The sequence below is a fragment of the Erythrolamprus reginae genome, chromosome 12 (assembly GCF_031021105.1).
Source record: "Erythrolamprus reginae isolate rEryReg1 chromosome 12, rEryReg1.hap1, whole genome shotgun sequence".
Taxonomy (NCBI): Eukaryota; Metazoa; Chordata; class Lepidosauria; order Squamata; family Dipsadidae; genus Erythrolamprus; species Erythrolamprus reginae.
Window position 1 is genome coordinate 1,076,347 of NC_091961.1, and position 15,463 is coordinate 1,091,809.

General features: G+C 45.2%; 1 protein-coding gene across 14 annotated transcripts in view; it reads left to right on the top strand.

Annotated features, from left to right (window-relative positions):
* AAK1 (AP2 associated kinase 1) overlaps positions 1-15,463 on the top strand; it is an 82,399-nt gene that overhangs the window by 21,119 nt on the left and 45,817 nt on the right. For all 14 annotated transcript variants that reach the window (XM_070765101.1, XM_070765102.1, XM_070765103.1 and 11 more), the window contains exons 5-11: positions 762-904; positions 2,210-2,331; positions 3,245-3,326; positions 6,969-7,101; positions 8,789-8,892; positions 9,707-9,786; positions 15,160-15,314. In XM_070765101.1, the coding sequence (XP_070621202.1) occupies positions 762-904; positions 2,210-2,331; positions 3,245-3,326; positions 6,969-7,101; positions 8,789-8,892; positions 9,707-9,786; positions 15,160-15,314 (819 nt within the window). The remainder of the gene's footprint in view (positions 1-761; positions 905-2,209; positions 2,332-3,244; positions 3,327-6,968; positions 7,102-8,788; positions 8,893-9,706; positions 9,787-15,159; positions 15,315-15,463) is intronic.

Here is a 15,463-nt window from a genome sequence, read left to right on the forward strand (position 1 = left end):
CTTGGGAGAGTTGCTGGTCAGCTTTGCACAACAGGCCAAAAGGAGGCTAGGGCAGCTGAACGCATTGTGTGGTCTATCCGGTTATAGAAACCTACGCGGTAGGACTTGACAAGATGCCAGAATTTATATTGTGGCAATTTAGGAACCCGTGCAGAGAAATATTTATTTATTGGATTTGTATGCCGCTCCTCTCCGTAGACTCGGGCGACACATTTTTAATAAACACTTTTACTCTTCAGTGCAATCAAAAATATCTTCTGTTTACAGGATATCAACTTTGCTTCAACTATATGCAGTGAAGCTCACTTACACGTAGATACTAAACCAATCCAGGTTTCCCCGTATCAACACTACAGCTCTAGCTAACTCACACTCAAAACTGCTCCAGACAACATAACAACATTACCACCAACATTAACAGCCAACAGCTTAACAGCCAACAATCATTGTAAAGTTGCTTTGCATCTTATAATGCTCTGGCCCAATCAAATTGCATCTTACGCCCTATGACTCGGCAGCACTGTTTAACATGCTTGCATCCTTCTTTTACCTGGTATGGCAATATAATGGATCGAGCTGATCCTTGACACGGTCCCTCCACTGTTCTGTTCGATGACTTTGTTCAAGCCAGGCCCTCAACAGCTCAGCATAATAAGGTGGCTTGCTTTCTGGGTCGCGTGAGCATGGGGATCGTTTTCCTTTAACCTGGATTCTCAAATGCGTGTGTCTGGCTCCCTCTTCTCGTCCTCCCTCTCCTCCAGGAGGCCAAGTCGTGAATTTGATGAACCAGCGCTTGCAGACGGGATTCACGGAGAACGAAGTCCTGCAAATCTTTTGCGACACTTGTGAAGCGGTGGCCAGGCTGCACCAGTTCAAGTCGCCCATCGTCCACAGGGATCTGAAGGTAGCCATTGGCGGGTCTTGCACAAAGGCCTGCGGGTGTCGTAAGGGGAAAGAAAGGCACAGTATTTGTTGCTGCCTTTTGACCTGCACAAGCTTTAAGGGCCTCCTCCAGCGAGGTCCGGGAGGAGTGGTCGATGAGGCCACTTTTAAAAGCATTTAGTCATACAGATGTGCAGAGCTGAGGAAGCTTCTTGGATGAGAAGCGAAATGTCTTCAAAGAAAAACCAGGAAGCCCACTGGCCTCTTGGAAAAGCACCTTTGGGACAACCATGACCTGGTTGACCGAGAAAATGAATTTTAGATTGGTTGCAAAGCTGCTTTTTCATCCCAGTGAAATTGTTGATTCCCTGCTTCTCCTCCAGGGAGTAAAAACTCTGAAATATATTTATATTTATGCTTATGTTTATATATTTATGTTTATATTTATTCCTGTCTGTCTGTCTGTCTGTCTGTCTGTCTGTCTGTCTGTCTGTCTGTCTGTCTATCTATCTATCTATCTATCTATCTATCTATCTATCTATCTATCTATCTATCATTTAGATTTATATGCCGCCCAATCTCATGGGACTCATAATATACTGCTCAAAAAAAATAAAGGGAACACTTAAAGCAGTGTTTCCCAACCGTGGCAACTTGAAGATATTTGGACTTCAACTCCCAGAATTCCACAGCCAGCAAACGCGTTGAAGTCCAGATATCTTCAAGTGGCCAAGGTTGGGAAACACTGACTTAAGGAACACATCCTAGATCTGAATGAATGAAATATTCTCATTGAATACTTTGTTCTGTACAAAGTTTAATGTGCTGACAACAAATGAAATTGATTTTCAATCTGTGTTGCTTCCTAAATGGACAGTTTGATTTCAGAGAAGTTTGATTTACCTGGAGTTATATTCTGTTGTTTAAGTGTTCCCTTTATTTTTTTTTGAATATATCAGTAAATACATCAGCAGAACTAGAGAGGTGAGACCTCTTGCCTTTACTTATTACATTTATGTAGCTGCCCATCTCGTACACAACATTGATTAATCTTTCCTAGGAAGGAATGACTCTCAAATGACAATTAAAAGCTCCACCCATAATTGCAAGGAGAGTTCAGGGCCAACACCTCCATCTGTTTTGAGCTCAGCTAGGAAACCCCTGGAGCATCCCAGGAACTGGTTTGGCTTGAAATGTTTGTCCCGTTTAAATACCTGGTTCTGGGCAGCAGGCGCTCCCGAAGTTATCCATTATCCAACCCGCCTGCCCCCCTGGCCCCCCTGTTTGCCCAGAGCTTATCAGAGTTACCTGCCTGTTTTGTTTCCAGGTGGAGAATGTCCTATTACACGACCGTGGCCACTACGTCCTCTGTGACTTTGGGAGCGCCACCAATAAATCTCAGAACCCTCAGTTGGAAGGAGTGAACGTAGTGGAGGAAGAAATTAAGAAGTGAGTCTACCTCTTTTGGGGTTTTTTTAAAGACTTTTGTGCCTAAAACGTACATTGATCAGGTTCACAATAATGCCACCCACATCTGTATGAATCTCAAATCTCCAGTTGTGTGAGCTTTGACTATGAGGGCCCAATTGTAACATCCCCAAAGGTTTATGATTTTAAGTAGCCCTTCGTTGGGATAAAAAGGCCTGAGGATTAAGCAGAGGACTGCTGCACTTTGAAAAAACTACAGCGAATTGAGAATATTTGAATGCTTTGAGAATTAGAGGAGAAACTAATTAAGGAGAGAGCCAGCTAAGGAGGAATGTCCAGACCGTGAGAACAATTAATTCTATTCTATTATATTATCATAACATAATATAGGCTGGGCACTGCCGAGTTATCTGATGGAACATTTGAAAAGATTACATGGCAGAAACTTTAAATTATTCCCACATTGAGTAAGAGATTGTGAGAATGATCCTTTGTGTGATTGCTGGTGGAATTTCTAGCGTGCACCTAGCATGCACCTAAAATGAATATGAAATGGAATAAATGAAATGAAATAAAGATGTTGACAGATTTCTGGAATTTTAATAATTGTGCTTATGTCGGAAGCCATTATTATACCTTTCTGGTTCAAATAATCCCAAACAATCTGCTTTTTATTTTGGCACCAGTAATTATACAAACCTGACATTTTATCTCAAGACTAGGAGGGGAATAGTTACTATTTCTAGGAATCCAACAATTCTGCTGGCAGGATAAAATGTCTCCTTGAAATTGTTTACTTTTGAAGCTGCTCAGCCCTTTCAAATATTAACTCAAGGAACCAAAAATCCTGATTGTCTTGACGGAAAGGATAATGCTCAGAGTGTTGTAGCGTACTCTTCGATTGCAAAAACCACGAATTTGGGCTTTGTTGCAGGTACACTACGCTTTCGTACAGAGCTCCAGAGATGGTCAACCTCTACAGCGGCAAACTGATCACCACAAAAGCAGACATCTGGGTATGTAGCCCTGGGATGGTGGCACGAGGGAGCCTAGCAGTTGCATTGCACCCTCCAAATTCTCCTCCTTTTCTGGTGTGGATAAGCACATGTCATTTGGGGATCACAAAATCAAACCAGACCATTATGGCCAGGCTATATATATATGTGTGTGTGTGTGTGTGTGTGTGTGTGTGTATGAATGTATGTATGTATACACACATACACATATAAACACACACAAACACATTTATTTATTTATTTATTTATTGGACTTGTATGCCGCCCCTCTCCATGGACACGGGGCGGCTCACAACTCATCAATAAAAAACAATATACAATAACGTATCTCTTCCAATTAATATAAATGTCTAATCTAAAAAAACCAATTCTAAAAAGATATACACATATACCTGTGTGTGTGTGTGTGTGTGTGTTCATGTAACGTAGTTTTGCTGATAATGAAAAGTAAGGGAGACTACTATAGATCTACTTCAGGCTGTTTGGCTCTCATCAGCTAGCCATACCCTTACTGGGATTTGAGCCCGGGGAGTTTGCCTGTAAGGCAGTGGATACATGCATAGATATAAACATAGATTTATTTATATATTTATTACTTTATTTATTTATTATTTACTTATTAATGAGATTGTAGTCTCTGCAACTCCTTAAGGACTCTGTACAGTTCTTAAGTTATATACAGGATATAGGGAGAGCCGAGGTGGCACAGTGGGTAGAGTGCAGTACTGCAGGCCACTGAAGCTGACTGTAGATCTGTAGGTCAGCGGTTCAAATCTCAACACCGGCTCAAGGTTGACTCAGCCTTCCATCCTTCCGAGGTGGGTCAAATGAGGACCTGGATTGTGGGGGCAAGAGGCTGGCTCTTGATAACATGTTGTAAGCCACCCTGAGTCTAAGGAGAAGGGTGGCATTAAAAAATTGAATATATATATTCAGGCTGAAGTTGTAAGCTTCATGCTGCTGTAAATATAGTTTACAGTTTACAAAAAATATTTACAGCAGCACGAAGCTAACAACTTCAGCCTGATGATGGTGAATGTGATTTCACCGAAACGTCGCATAGACACTCAAAATATTACACGGGGCAAAACCCGAACTCAGAACAATCTACATACATATACCCGTGAAAATCTACGAAAACAAATATATATAATGATATCCTTAAGTTTTATATATATATATAACAACATATATATAATAATATAATGAGGCATGTCTAGTGGTGTGCTTTATTGAAGTGTTTTATGGAGAGAGTTGGTGTTAATATTTTATAGCAAGTCGTTCTTGACTGCAGTCTGTCGTTGTATCGTCCAGGCTGCCTGTGGCCTGGAATCTCTGTTAATATTGTGAAACTAGAAATGAACCAAAGGAGACCGAGAAATCCTTAGGAGGGAAGTCACATCACACACCTTACAACATCATTATGCAAATGATGCATATTATGCATACTGACTGACATGTGCATCACATTCTTCACATTTTAGTCGTGATGGTATCATGACACACATATCAAGTTTTGGGGCAGTCGACTCAAACCAGAAGCAGGGTGTCCAGCAAACCTGGAAAACAGGGAAATCAGAGAATAATCAGGGAATTTGTGGGGAAAAATAAGAACAAATGAGGGAAAAAAACCCCAAACTGTATTAAAATATTTAAAAGCCAGGGGAAAATCATGTAAAAAACAAACAAACAATGGATCGCGCTGCCTGGCAGAGTCAAGCAAAAATGAGCACAACTGTGGCCACCACTTGCTTCCTCAGCTCCCGATATTTCTCCAGGGCTCAGCCATTTGGTATGAGGTCATCTACGACCGTGCCTTAACTAGATCGCAAGTTACAGGGAAATGTCAGGGAAATATCGGGGGATTTCAAAATTTTATTATTTATTTATTTATTTGATTGATTGATTGATTGATTGATTGATTTGTACTGCCGCCCCTCTCCGAAGACTCGGGGCGGCTCACAACAGTAATAAAAACAATATAGCAGTGGAACAAATCTAATATTAAAAAACATATAAAACCCTATCATTATTTTTTTAAAAACCAAACAGCACATTCAAACCAAACATAAAACAAAGAGTAAAAAACCCTGGTGTCTCAAAGGTGTCTCAACTCCCCCATGCCTGGTGGTATAAGTGAGTCTTGAGTAGTTTACAAAAGACAGGGAGGGTGGGGGTTTTCCCCCTGGACACCCTGCAGAAGTAAATCCTTTTCCCAAGTTTGAATCAGCTAGTCCTCTTCTTTAAAAAGATGGATTAAGGTGACCATGTTACACGAATTTCAGAAATTAAACTCTTTCCCACTTAAAACCCACTCCTCTTCTAGGTATTAGGCTTTGGTGATTTCATTCTTACGGGGTTTTTTCCTGTTGTCAAGTAAGGGGGAGGCTTTAAAATGTGACCGCAGCTTCTCCGTGGAGGGCAATTGGCGAAAAAGCTCAGTGCAGGAAGAACTGGGGTTTTTTGCAGGAGAAGAAAGGAGATTAATTATAAGCGACTAATTAATCTGGGTTTGGATGAGCTGTTAGATGAGCCTGCAAGTGTCAATGTGCAGAAGTGTCTGTTTCGTTCTTATCAGCCTGTGAATTGACCCATAAAGCTCATGACATCATTCAACTAGATGCCCGTGGACTGAAGCTATTTGAACGGGTGGCTTGCAAATGACATGAAGGAGGGAGGGCCACTCGGAGGCTACTCGCGTGACCTCCCAAGCCAAGCTTAATGTTTACTGAGTTCAACCGTATGACATAGTGAGCTACTACTAGTTTATTTATTTATTTTATTTATTTATTAGATTTGTATGCTGCCCCTCTCCGAAGACTCGGGGCGGCTAACAACAATATAAAAAGACAATGTAAACAAATCTAATATTAAAAATAATCTTAAAAACCCCAATTTAAAGAACCACTCATACATACAAGCATACCATGTATAAATTCTATAAGCCTAGGGGGAAGGGGAAAAAAATTCAATTCCCCCATGCCTGACGACAGAGGTGGGTTTTAAGGAGCTTACGAAAGGCTAGGAGGGTGGGGGCAACTCTGATATCTGGGGGGAGTTGGTTCCAGAGAGTCGGGGCCACCACAGAGAAGGCTCTTCCCCTGGGGTCCCACCAGACGACATTGTTTAGTCGATGGGACCCGGAGAAGGCCAATGAGGCCGATCAGGCGACTGCAAAAACAGTGAAATTATCATTATTATTATTATTATCATTATCATTATTATTATTATTATTATTTATTCGATTTGTATGCCGCCCCTCTCCAAGGACTCGGAGCGGCTTCCAACAACAGTACAATTTACAAATCCAATATTAAAACCAGAACATATTAAGAAACCCTTATTAAAAACAATTACACAATTCAGCAAACCATACACAACGCGGGACAGCTGGGGGAATCAATTTCCCCATGCCTGGCGACCTAGGTGGGTTTTCAAGAGTTTGCGGGAAGCAAGAAGGGTGGGGGCAGTCCTAATCTCCAGGGGGAGCTGATTCCAGAGGGCCGGGGCCGCCACAGAGAAGGCTCTTCCTCTGGGTCCCGCCAAGCGAGATGTAGAAAGGTTTTTGTGTAGCAGTGGGGGTGGGCCACACGGCTATTGCTTCTATGAGACTCTGAGGGTTGGCTCATCTCCTTCTTTCAGGCCCTGGGCTGTTTGCTCTACAAACTCTGCTACTTCACTCTGCCGTTTGGGGAGAGCCAGGTGGCAATTTGCGACGGCAACTTCACCATTCCTGACAACTCACGCTACACCCAAGATATGCACTGCCTCATCAGTGAGTATCCCGTTTGTAAGGGGAGCCGGTCCTGTCGTTTTGGGGTTCACAAGACGTCCATTGAAACAACCTCTGAAACATAGCTTGCTCTTGATTTATTTATCATTATTTATTAAAGGATGTCCAATAAACCTGGAAAACAGGGAAATCAGGGAATTAGCAGGAAAATCGGCAGTTCGGGAAATATCACGGAATTATCAGGGAATTTGTGAAAATATGGAATAAATCATGTAAAAAAAAACCAAACTGTATTAAAATGTTTAAAAGTCAGGGGGGAAACATGTAAAAAAAAACCCTGGATCGCGGTGCCTGACAAGAGTCAAGCAAAAATGATCATAACTGTGGCAACAACTTGCTCCCTGAGCTACTGATATTTCTCCAGGGCTTTGCCGTTTGGTATGACGTCATCTACGACCACACCTTAACTAGAAACGCCAGGGAAATATCAGGGGATTTCAAAATGCTTTCCCCCTGGACACCCTGTATTAATTTAATTTATTTCTGCCCAACTCTGAGCAGCATACAAGGTACATCTAAAAAAACAATTAAAAAAACCCTTATATAAAAACATTCATATCTTTTGTGGCTGGACTTAAAAGATGTGTCATTTGATCCATGGCATTATTTGCATTATTTGCTCAGAGAATATCAGTTATTGGCAGCTTAGAAATTTAATCAGCAATTCTAATTTGACCATGTGGTTTGATTCTTTCCATGAATTACAGACTTATTTGTCTGTTTGTGTATGTTTTTTGACTGCCATGGGGGGAGGGGGGGAATTGGAACTGGCCCATAAATTATTCCATCATGAAACAGGAAAGTATTATTTGACTGACAAAGTAGTAGATGCTTGGAACAAACTTCCAGCAGACGTGGTTAGTCAATCCACAGGGACTGAATGTAAACATGCCTGGGATAAACATAGATCCATCCTAAGAGAAAATACAGGACAGAGCATAAGGGCAGACGAGGTGGACCAGGGGGTCTTTTTCTGCCGTTCCATCTTCTTCTATGTTTCTATGGATGTTTCTGCTTCCTCTGTGTGGTTGCACCAGTGGAGTAGAAGAAGCCAGGGGAAGAGGCCACCATTGGCCTTCGCAGTCCTCATGGAGGGGCCTGGCCAGCCTGCTTGGCTCCCCATCCCAAGGTTGAGGGATGCTGTAGAGCATTGTTTTTCAACCAGTGTGTCGCGGCACACTAGTGTGCTGTGAGACATGGTCAGGTGTGCCGTGAAGCTCAAAGAGAGAAAGAAAGCAAGAGAGAGGGAGAAAGAGAACAAGAGAGAAAGCAAGCAAGGGAGAGAGCAAGAGAGAGAGAGAAAGAAAGAGAAAGAGGGAGGGAAGGTGGGAGAGAGAAACACATAGAGGGAGGAAGGGAGGGAGGGAGAAAGAGAGCAAAAAAGAGAGGAAGGAAGGAAGAGAGACAGAAAGAGGGATGGAGAGAGAGAGAAAAAAGAAGAAGGGAGAGAAAGAAGGAGGGAGAGAAATTGAGCGAAAGGGAGGAAGAGAGAAATTTATTTTGTCCAAACTTTTTTTAGCCGTCCTCTTCCCCCAACTCAATGTGCCCCAGGGTTTCATAAATGTAAAAAATGTGCCGTGGCTCAAAAAAGGTTGAAAATCACTGCTGTAGAGCCACCGTTTGAGCCTGGACGCTTCCCCCTCCGCCTGACCCCCCTTCTCTTTCTTAGGGTACATGCTGGAACCCGACCCGGACAAGAGGCCCGACATTTACCAGGTCTCTTACTTTGCATTCAAACAGGCCAAGAGGGAGTGTCCGGTCCCCAATGCGCAGGTGAGTGACGCCTCCATGCTCCAGGGGGGCCTGCCTCCGGCCGTTCCCCCAACAATTGCGGGGCGATGAAGGCAGAGGGGGGTTTGCCGAGAGGCCACCAAAGCCGCGGCACTCCATGTCATTCAAAGCCCCTTGCGCTGACCTTGTGAAAGGCCCAGCCTCTCATAGAGCCCGGGTGGTGCAGTGGTTAGAGTGCAGCACTGCAGGCTACCTCCACTAACTGCTAGCTGTAGTTCAGCAGTTCAAAGCTCACCACCGGGCTCAAGGTTGACTCCGCCTTCCGTCCTGCGTGCAGGTACCCGCCCCGGAGCACTGGAAAACCAAAGACCACCTGACCCGCACGCACATACCTGGTTTTGGCAGTTTTAGGGGCCATTTTTCAGGCTGCTTTTAAGGATATTTTTAGGCCGTTTTTCGGGCCATTTTCAGGCTGGTTTTGGTCTCAAAAATGGCTCAGAAAATGGCCTGTTTTTCAGGCTATTGTTTGGGCATTTGGGGGCTGTTTTGAAGGCTGTTTTTGGCCTGAAAACTGCAAAAAAAACCAGCATAATATGGCCCAAAACAGCCCAGAAAATGACCTGGTTTTTGGCCATTTTCTGGCGTAGCAAAGACCAGCTGGCCATGGTGCAGATACCCACAGAAAGGGCTTTGTGTGCCGCCTTGGCCACACGTACCATAGTTTTGCCATCACAGGTGTAGGGTCTCCCTCCTGGGCCGAGGGTTGGACCAGGAGGTCTCCCAGGTCCCTTCCAACCTTGTTGTTTTGTTTTATTCCGTTAAGCGTTAACGAGCACCGGATTTTTTTCATTTTCAGAATTCTCCAATTCCTGCCAAACTTCCAGAGCCTGTGAAAGCCAGCGAAGCTGCTGCTAAGAAAACACAGCCCAAGGCCAGGTGAGGTCACCTTTGGCCTGTCTTGAAGGTCGTGGCCAAAATGAGCCTCATGGTCACTGGGGGGCTAATGTAAGACCAAGTGGAACAAGAACTGGATTTTGCCGAAGAGGAGAAAGTGCAAAAACAGGGTTATTCCCAACAGGAAGGGACGGGACAGGCCGGTATTTCACTTTAGACTTTCCTTTAGTGGAAAGCGTCTCCAGAATTCCTGCTTTGACATTTCTGCATTAACAGTTGAGTTAACAAAAAGTATGTGCCTTTCAATAAAATGTATAAGGTGCAAAATACGTTAGCTATCTGCCTGACTTTTGCACCATAGACTAACACAGCTGTTTGATAATATATCCTGTTTTGAAATAAAAAAGAAAAGGATAATATATTATATAGACCCGAAAGGAATAGAGTGTTCTGTTGTACGCCCCATTCCAAAACTCGACCTTTAAAATAGAAATAGCCTTAGTATATAGATGAGAATAAGATAATAGTGGCACACAGAAGGTTTTATAGGGGGAAAAACCTGTTTTTCAGAGAAGATTGGTTTAAATTGAGCATCCTCTGCTTTTTAGGTGAAAGGGCGCATTAAAATAAGCATGGCACCACAGCTGACCTTTCAGTAAGAAAGGGAGGAACTAAAAAACGAAAGCTTGGAAAGAATAGAATTTTTTATAAACAAGAGGAAAAAGATGAATTTTAAAAAGTGTCCAAATTACTGCAGAAAAAAACTCGACAAGACATTTCTTAGATTTGTGTGCTGCGTAGAGGCGACATTCCAGATAAAGGTAGCTGGGATTGCTGTCAATATGGACCATGAAAAACATTGCAAAAGTTTTGAAATATTATTTATGTTATGGTTTGCACTGTGTGCCGGCCTGAATAAACCTTTTGTGTAACGGGCAGTCCTATAAATAGGAGAAATAAAATAAATACCCATGAAGATATGAGGCAAAGCAGGTCAAAGTGACAAACTTGGGCCTAGATAACCTGAAATAACAAAAAAATAAAATAAAGTCTCTCTCTCTCTCTCTTAACACTAAATAAAGAATCCAGAATTTCAAGGCCGGTGTTAAAGATTGAAATTGTGGTTAGGCATTCCTTTCCTTCGTCTTTTTCTAAATCTGGGTGTCAAACTCAAGACCCGGGGCCCAGATCCAGCCCAAAGGATACTTAAATCTGGCCCGTGGAGCCGTTCTGGAAACATTGAAAGGCTGGCCCGCGGTGCTTCTGTTGTCCAGCCTTCCCACAAAGCTCCCAAGCTCCGTTTTGACAGGAACATCTTCTGCCTCATGTACCTCAGTGGCCTTTTCCAGGTTCCATCGCCCGTACAATGTCGTCTGGCAGGGCCTAGGGGAAGAGCCTTCTCTGTGGTGGCCCCGGCCCTTTGGAACGAACTCCCTCCAGAGATACATACCGCCCCCCTCCCTCCTGGCCTTTCGCAAAGCTCTGGAGACCCGTCTCTGCTGACATTGAGATCAATTCCGGCCATTGCCACGAGTGACTGATTAGGCGAATGTTGAGATAAATGGGTTTTAAAGTTTTATAGTAATTTTTAATATTAGATTTCTATACATGTGTATTATACTGTATTTATGATGTTGTACGCCACCCTGAGTCATTTGAGAAGGGGCGGCATGGGAGTCAAACAAACAAACAAAGCAGCTGAAAACGGAGCTTGGGACCCCAACATGAGTGACATCGGCCTTCCTTCCTTCCTTCCTTCCTTCCTTCCTTCCTTCCTTCCTTCCTTCCCTCCCTCTTTCCTTCCTTCCTTCCTTCCCTCCCTCCCTCCCTCTTTCCTTCCTTCCTTCCTTCCCTCCCTCCCTCTTTCCTTCCTTCCCTCCCTCCCTCCTTCCTTCCTTCCTTCCTTCCTTCCTGCCCCTGATGCGGCCCTCAATGAAATCAAGTTCGACCCCGCTGTTCTAGATCAGAGGTCCCCAACCTTTTTTGCACCAGGGACCGGCTTTCAGCTAGACCAGTTTTCCATGGCCCGGTGGGGGGGGGGGGAGCTAGCTGTCAGCGGCGCCGTAAAAGGGGCGATCAAGAGAGGAATGGGTGAATGAATGGACGGAGGGTGGGAAGGAAGGAAGGAAAGAGGGAAGGTACAGGAACAGAAGAAGGGTGCAAAGAAGCAAAGAAAGGTGTGAAAGGGGAGAGTAAGAGAGGAAGGAGTGAAAGAAGGGAATGAGGGAGGAAAGAAGGGAGGAAGGAAAAGGAAAGCAAGAAATGGAGGGAGGAAAGGAAGGGAGGAAAGGAAGGAAGGAAGGAAGAAAGAAGGAAAGAGGGAAGGGACAGGAACAGAGGAAGGAAGCAAGGAAACTTATGAAAGGGGAGAGTAAGAGAGGAAGGACTGGAGGGAGGGAGGGAGGGAAGAAGGTAGGAAGGAGAAAGAAAAGAAATAGAGGAAGGAAAGGTAAAAGAGAGAAAGAAAAAGAGCAAGAAAGAAAGAAAGAAAGAGAAAGAAAGAAAGAAAGAAAGGCAACTTCAAAGAAAGGCTCACTGAGCATCTCTCACTCTCTCTCTTTCTATCCCTCTTTCTTTCTTTCTCTTCCTTTCTCTCTCTCCTCTTCCTTTATCTCCTCTTTCTCTCCCCCCTCTCTCCCCCTTTCCCTCTCTCTTTCTCTCTCCCTCTCTTGCTATCTCTCCCCCCTTTCCCTCTCTTTCTCCCTCTCTTTCTCTCTCTCCCCCCTCTCTCTTTCTCTCTCTCCCCCTCTTTCTCTCTCTTCTTCTCACTTTCTCTCTCTTGTTTTCTTTCTGTCTCTTTTGCTTTCTCTCTCTCTCACTCTTTCTCTCTTGTTTTGTTTCTCACGCTCTTTCTCTCTCTTGTTCTCTCTCTCTTGCTATCTCTTTCTCTCCCCCCCTTTCTCTCACTCTCTCTTTCTCACTTTCTCACTTTCTCTCTATCTTGCTGTCTGTTGCTTTCACTCACTCTCGTTCTCTCTCCGTTCTTCTCAGCGGTGACGCGCGCACGCCCTGCCCGCCTCACATTTGCCGAGAGGACTTTCGCCCCGGGCTCTCAGCAAGGGGGTTTGCATGAGAGGCGGGGCCGGCGGAAGGTGATATTCAATGTCGGGGGCGCACGGGTGGTTTTGCGCGCGCTCCCTATCTCCCTGCTAGCCCACTCGGAATACGTATTCAAAATAAGAAAAGCCTTTGCCGGCGAAGGCTTTTCTTATTTTGAATACAGTATTCCGAGTGGGCTAGCAGGGAGATAGGGAGCGCGCGCAAAACCACCCGTGCGCCCCCGACATTGAATATCACCTTCCGCCGGCCCCGCCTCTCATGCAGCCCCCTTGCTGAGAGCCCGGGGCGAAAGTCCTCTCGGCAAATGTGAGGCGGGCAGGGCGTGCGTTCCGGGTGCGGGAGGAGCTGCGGTGAAAGGCAGGAGGTGGCAGAGGAGCAGAGGGGGCAAATCGGGCGGGCGGTGGGCAGCGCGGAAAGGCCGAGGGGGCCCTGGCGCCGCGGACCGGCTGAAAACCCCCAACGGCCCGGTCCCGGTCCGCGGACCGGTGGTTGGAGACCCCTGTTCTAGATGACCCAAACCCTCCTTGACCTGCTCGTGTTTTCCACGAAGGGCCACCTTTGTCCTTTTCTGAGGTCACCTGTTCCATCCTCTCCCTGCCGCAAACGTCTCCCGCTTAACCTGGAAGCCTCCTTGTTGCAGGCCCCGCTTCTCCCCTTTGAGTCTCCGCTTGGTCTGTGTTGCATTGAACGTTCGTTTCGGGGAGGTTGAGCTTGTTTCCGTGTCTGCTGAAAGCCGCTCTTTGTGATGATGTATTCATAGAACTGGAACGGAACCAAAGCAACGGAGAGCAATCTGGCCAAAACTGGACAAAACGTCCTTTTTATAGACCCGTCCATCCACAATTGCACTCAAGTCCGGCAGCCGTTTCCAAGTCAACTCGGGGTGATTTTGCCTTCCCTTCCCTGTATGTAAAAGTTGGAAGTTATTTATACCGTCTTCTGCCTCACCCATCCCAGAGGCCGATCAAAGCCCACAGAGTTGGCCTTCTCCGGGTCCTGTCAGGGAAGAGCCTTCTCTGTGGTGTCCCCGGCGCTCTGGAATCAACTTCCCCTGGAGATCTGCACACACACCCCTCCTCGCCTTTCAGAAGACCTTAAAAACATGGCTGCCAGCAGGCATGGGGCCGTTGAGCTATAGCCCTCTGCTCCGGCCTAGAAGGGATGATTGGTTTTTGTATGGGGATTTTAATGGTTGTATAGAGTTGTAGAAACATAGAAGACTGACGGCAGAAAAAGACCTCATGGTCCATCTAGTCTGCCCTTATACCATTTCCTGTATTTCATATTACAATGGATATAGGTTTATCCCAGGCATGTTTAAATTCAGTTACTGTCGATTTGCCAACCACGTCTGCTGGAAGTTTATTCCAAGGATCTACCACTCTTTCAGTGAAATAATATTTTCTCACGTTGCTTTTGATCTTTCCCCCAACTAACTTCAGATTGTGTCCCCTTGTTCTTGGGTTCACTTTCCTATTAAAAACACTTCCCCCCTGGACCTTATTTAACCCTTTAACATATTTAAATGAGTTGTATACAGTTTTTCACTATTGTACGCTGCTCAGAGTCCACCAGGAGTTGGGTGGCCTATAAGTTTAATAAAACTGAAACATTCCTGCAGAATGCAGCCACTCGAGCGGTCAAGGGCCTCCCAAGGCAGGCCCATGTTTTCTCCAGCACTCCATGGACTGCATTGGCTGCCGATTGGTTTCCGGACGCGATTCAAAGTATTGGTTATGATCTATAAAGCCCTAGGTGGCATCGGACCAGATTACTTGCAGGACCACTTTCTGCTGCATGAGTCCCAGCGACTGGTCAGGTCCCCCAGAGTCGGCCTTCTCCAGATCCCGTCAACTAGACAATGTCGCTTGGTGGGGCCTAAAGGAAGAGCCTTCTCTGTGGGGGGCCCGGCCCTCTGGAATCAGCTCCCTCCAGAGATTCGCACTGCCCCCACCCTCCTCGCCTTCCCTAAGAGCCTGAAAACCTCTCTATGCCGCCAGGCTTGGGGTCACTAGACCTTAGCGTCTGGCCGATGAGCACGATGTATGCTTGTTGTTCGAATGTGAATGAATGATTTTTAATGTTCCAGAGTTTTTTAGAATGGGTCTTAGAATAGTTAGTTATATTAATTGGATTTTAGTAATTTATATTGTATACTGGTTTTTTTAAATGTGTTGTGAGGGGCGGCATACAAATCCCATTAAATAAACAAACAAACAAACAAAGTCTTAAAATTGCCAAAGTTGGAGACCCTTGAAGGCCAGGGGTTCTCTAGGCACTTGGGGCCTCTGAAAGCAACTGACCGCGATGTCCTTCCAAAGCAGCCATTCTTCTAACCTCTTCCTTTGTTGACAGGCTGACAGATCCTATTCCTACCACGGAAACGTCCATCACGCCACGCCAGAGGCCCAAAGCCGGGCAAACGCAACCAAACCCAGGAATTCTGCCCATTCAACCTGCCTTGACTCCCAGGAAGAGGCCTGCGGTCCAGGCCAGCGTCCAGCCGCCAGGTGAGAATCCTTCTTCTGTTTAGTATTTATTTATTTATTTTTGGAATTTATTTAGGGAGGTCATCCAGGTGGACCTTTGAGTCCCGAGAGGGTTCCCAGACTTTTTCTTTTTTGCACGAGGAATATAGAAACAAGTACAAGTGTATAGT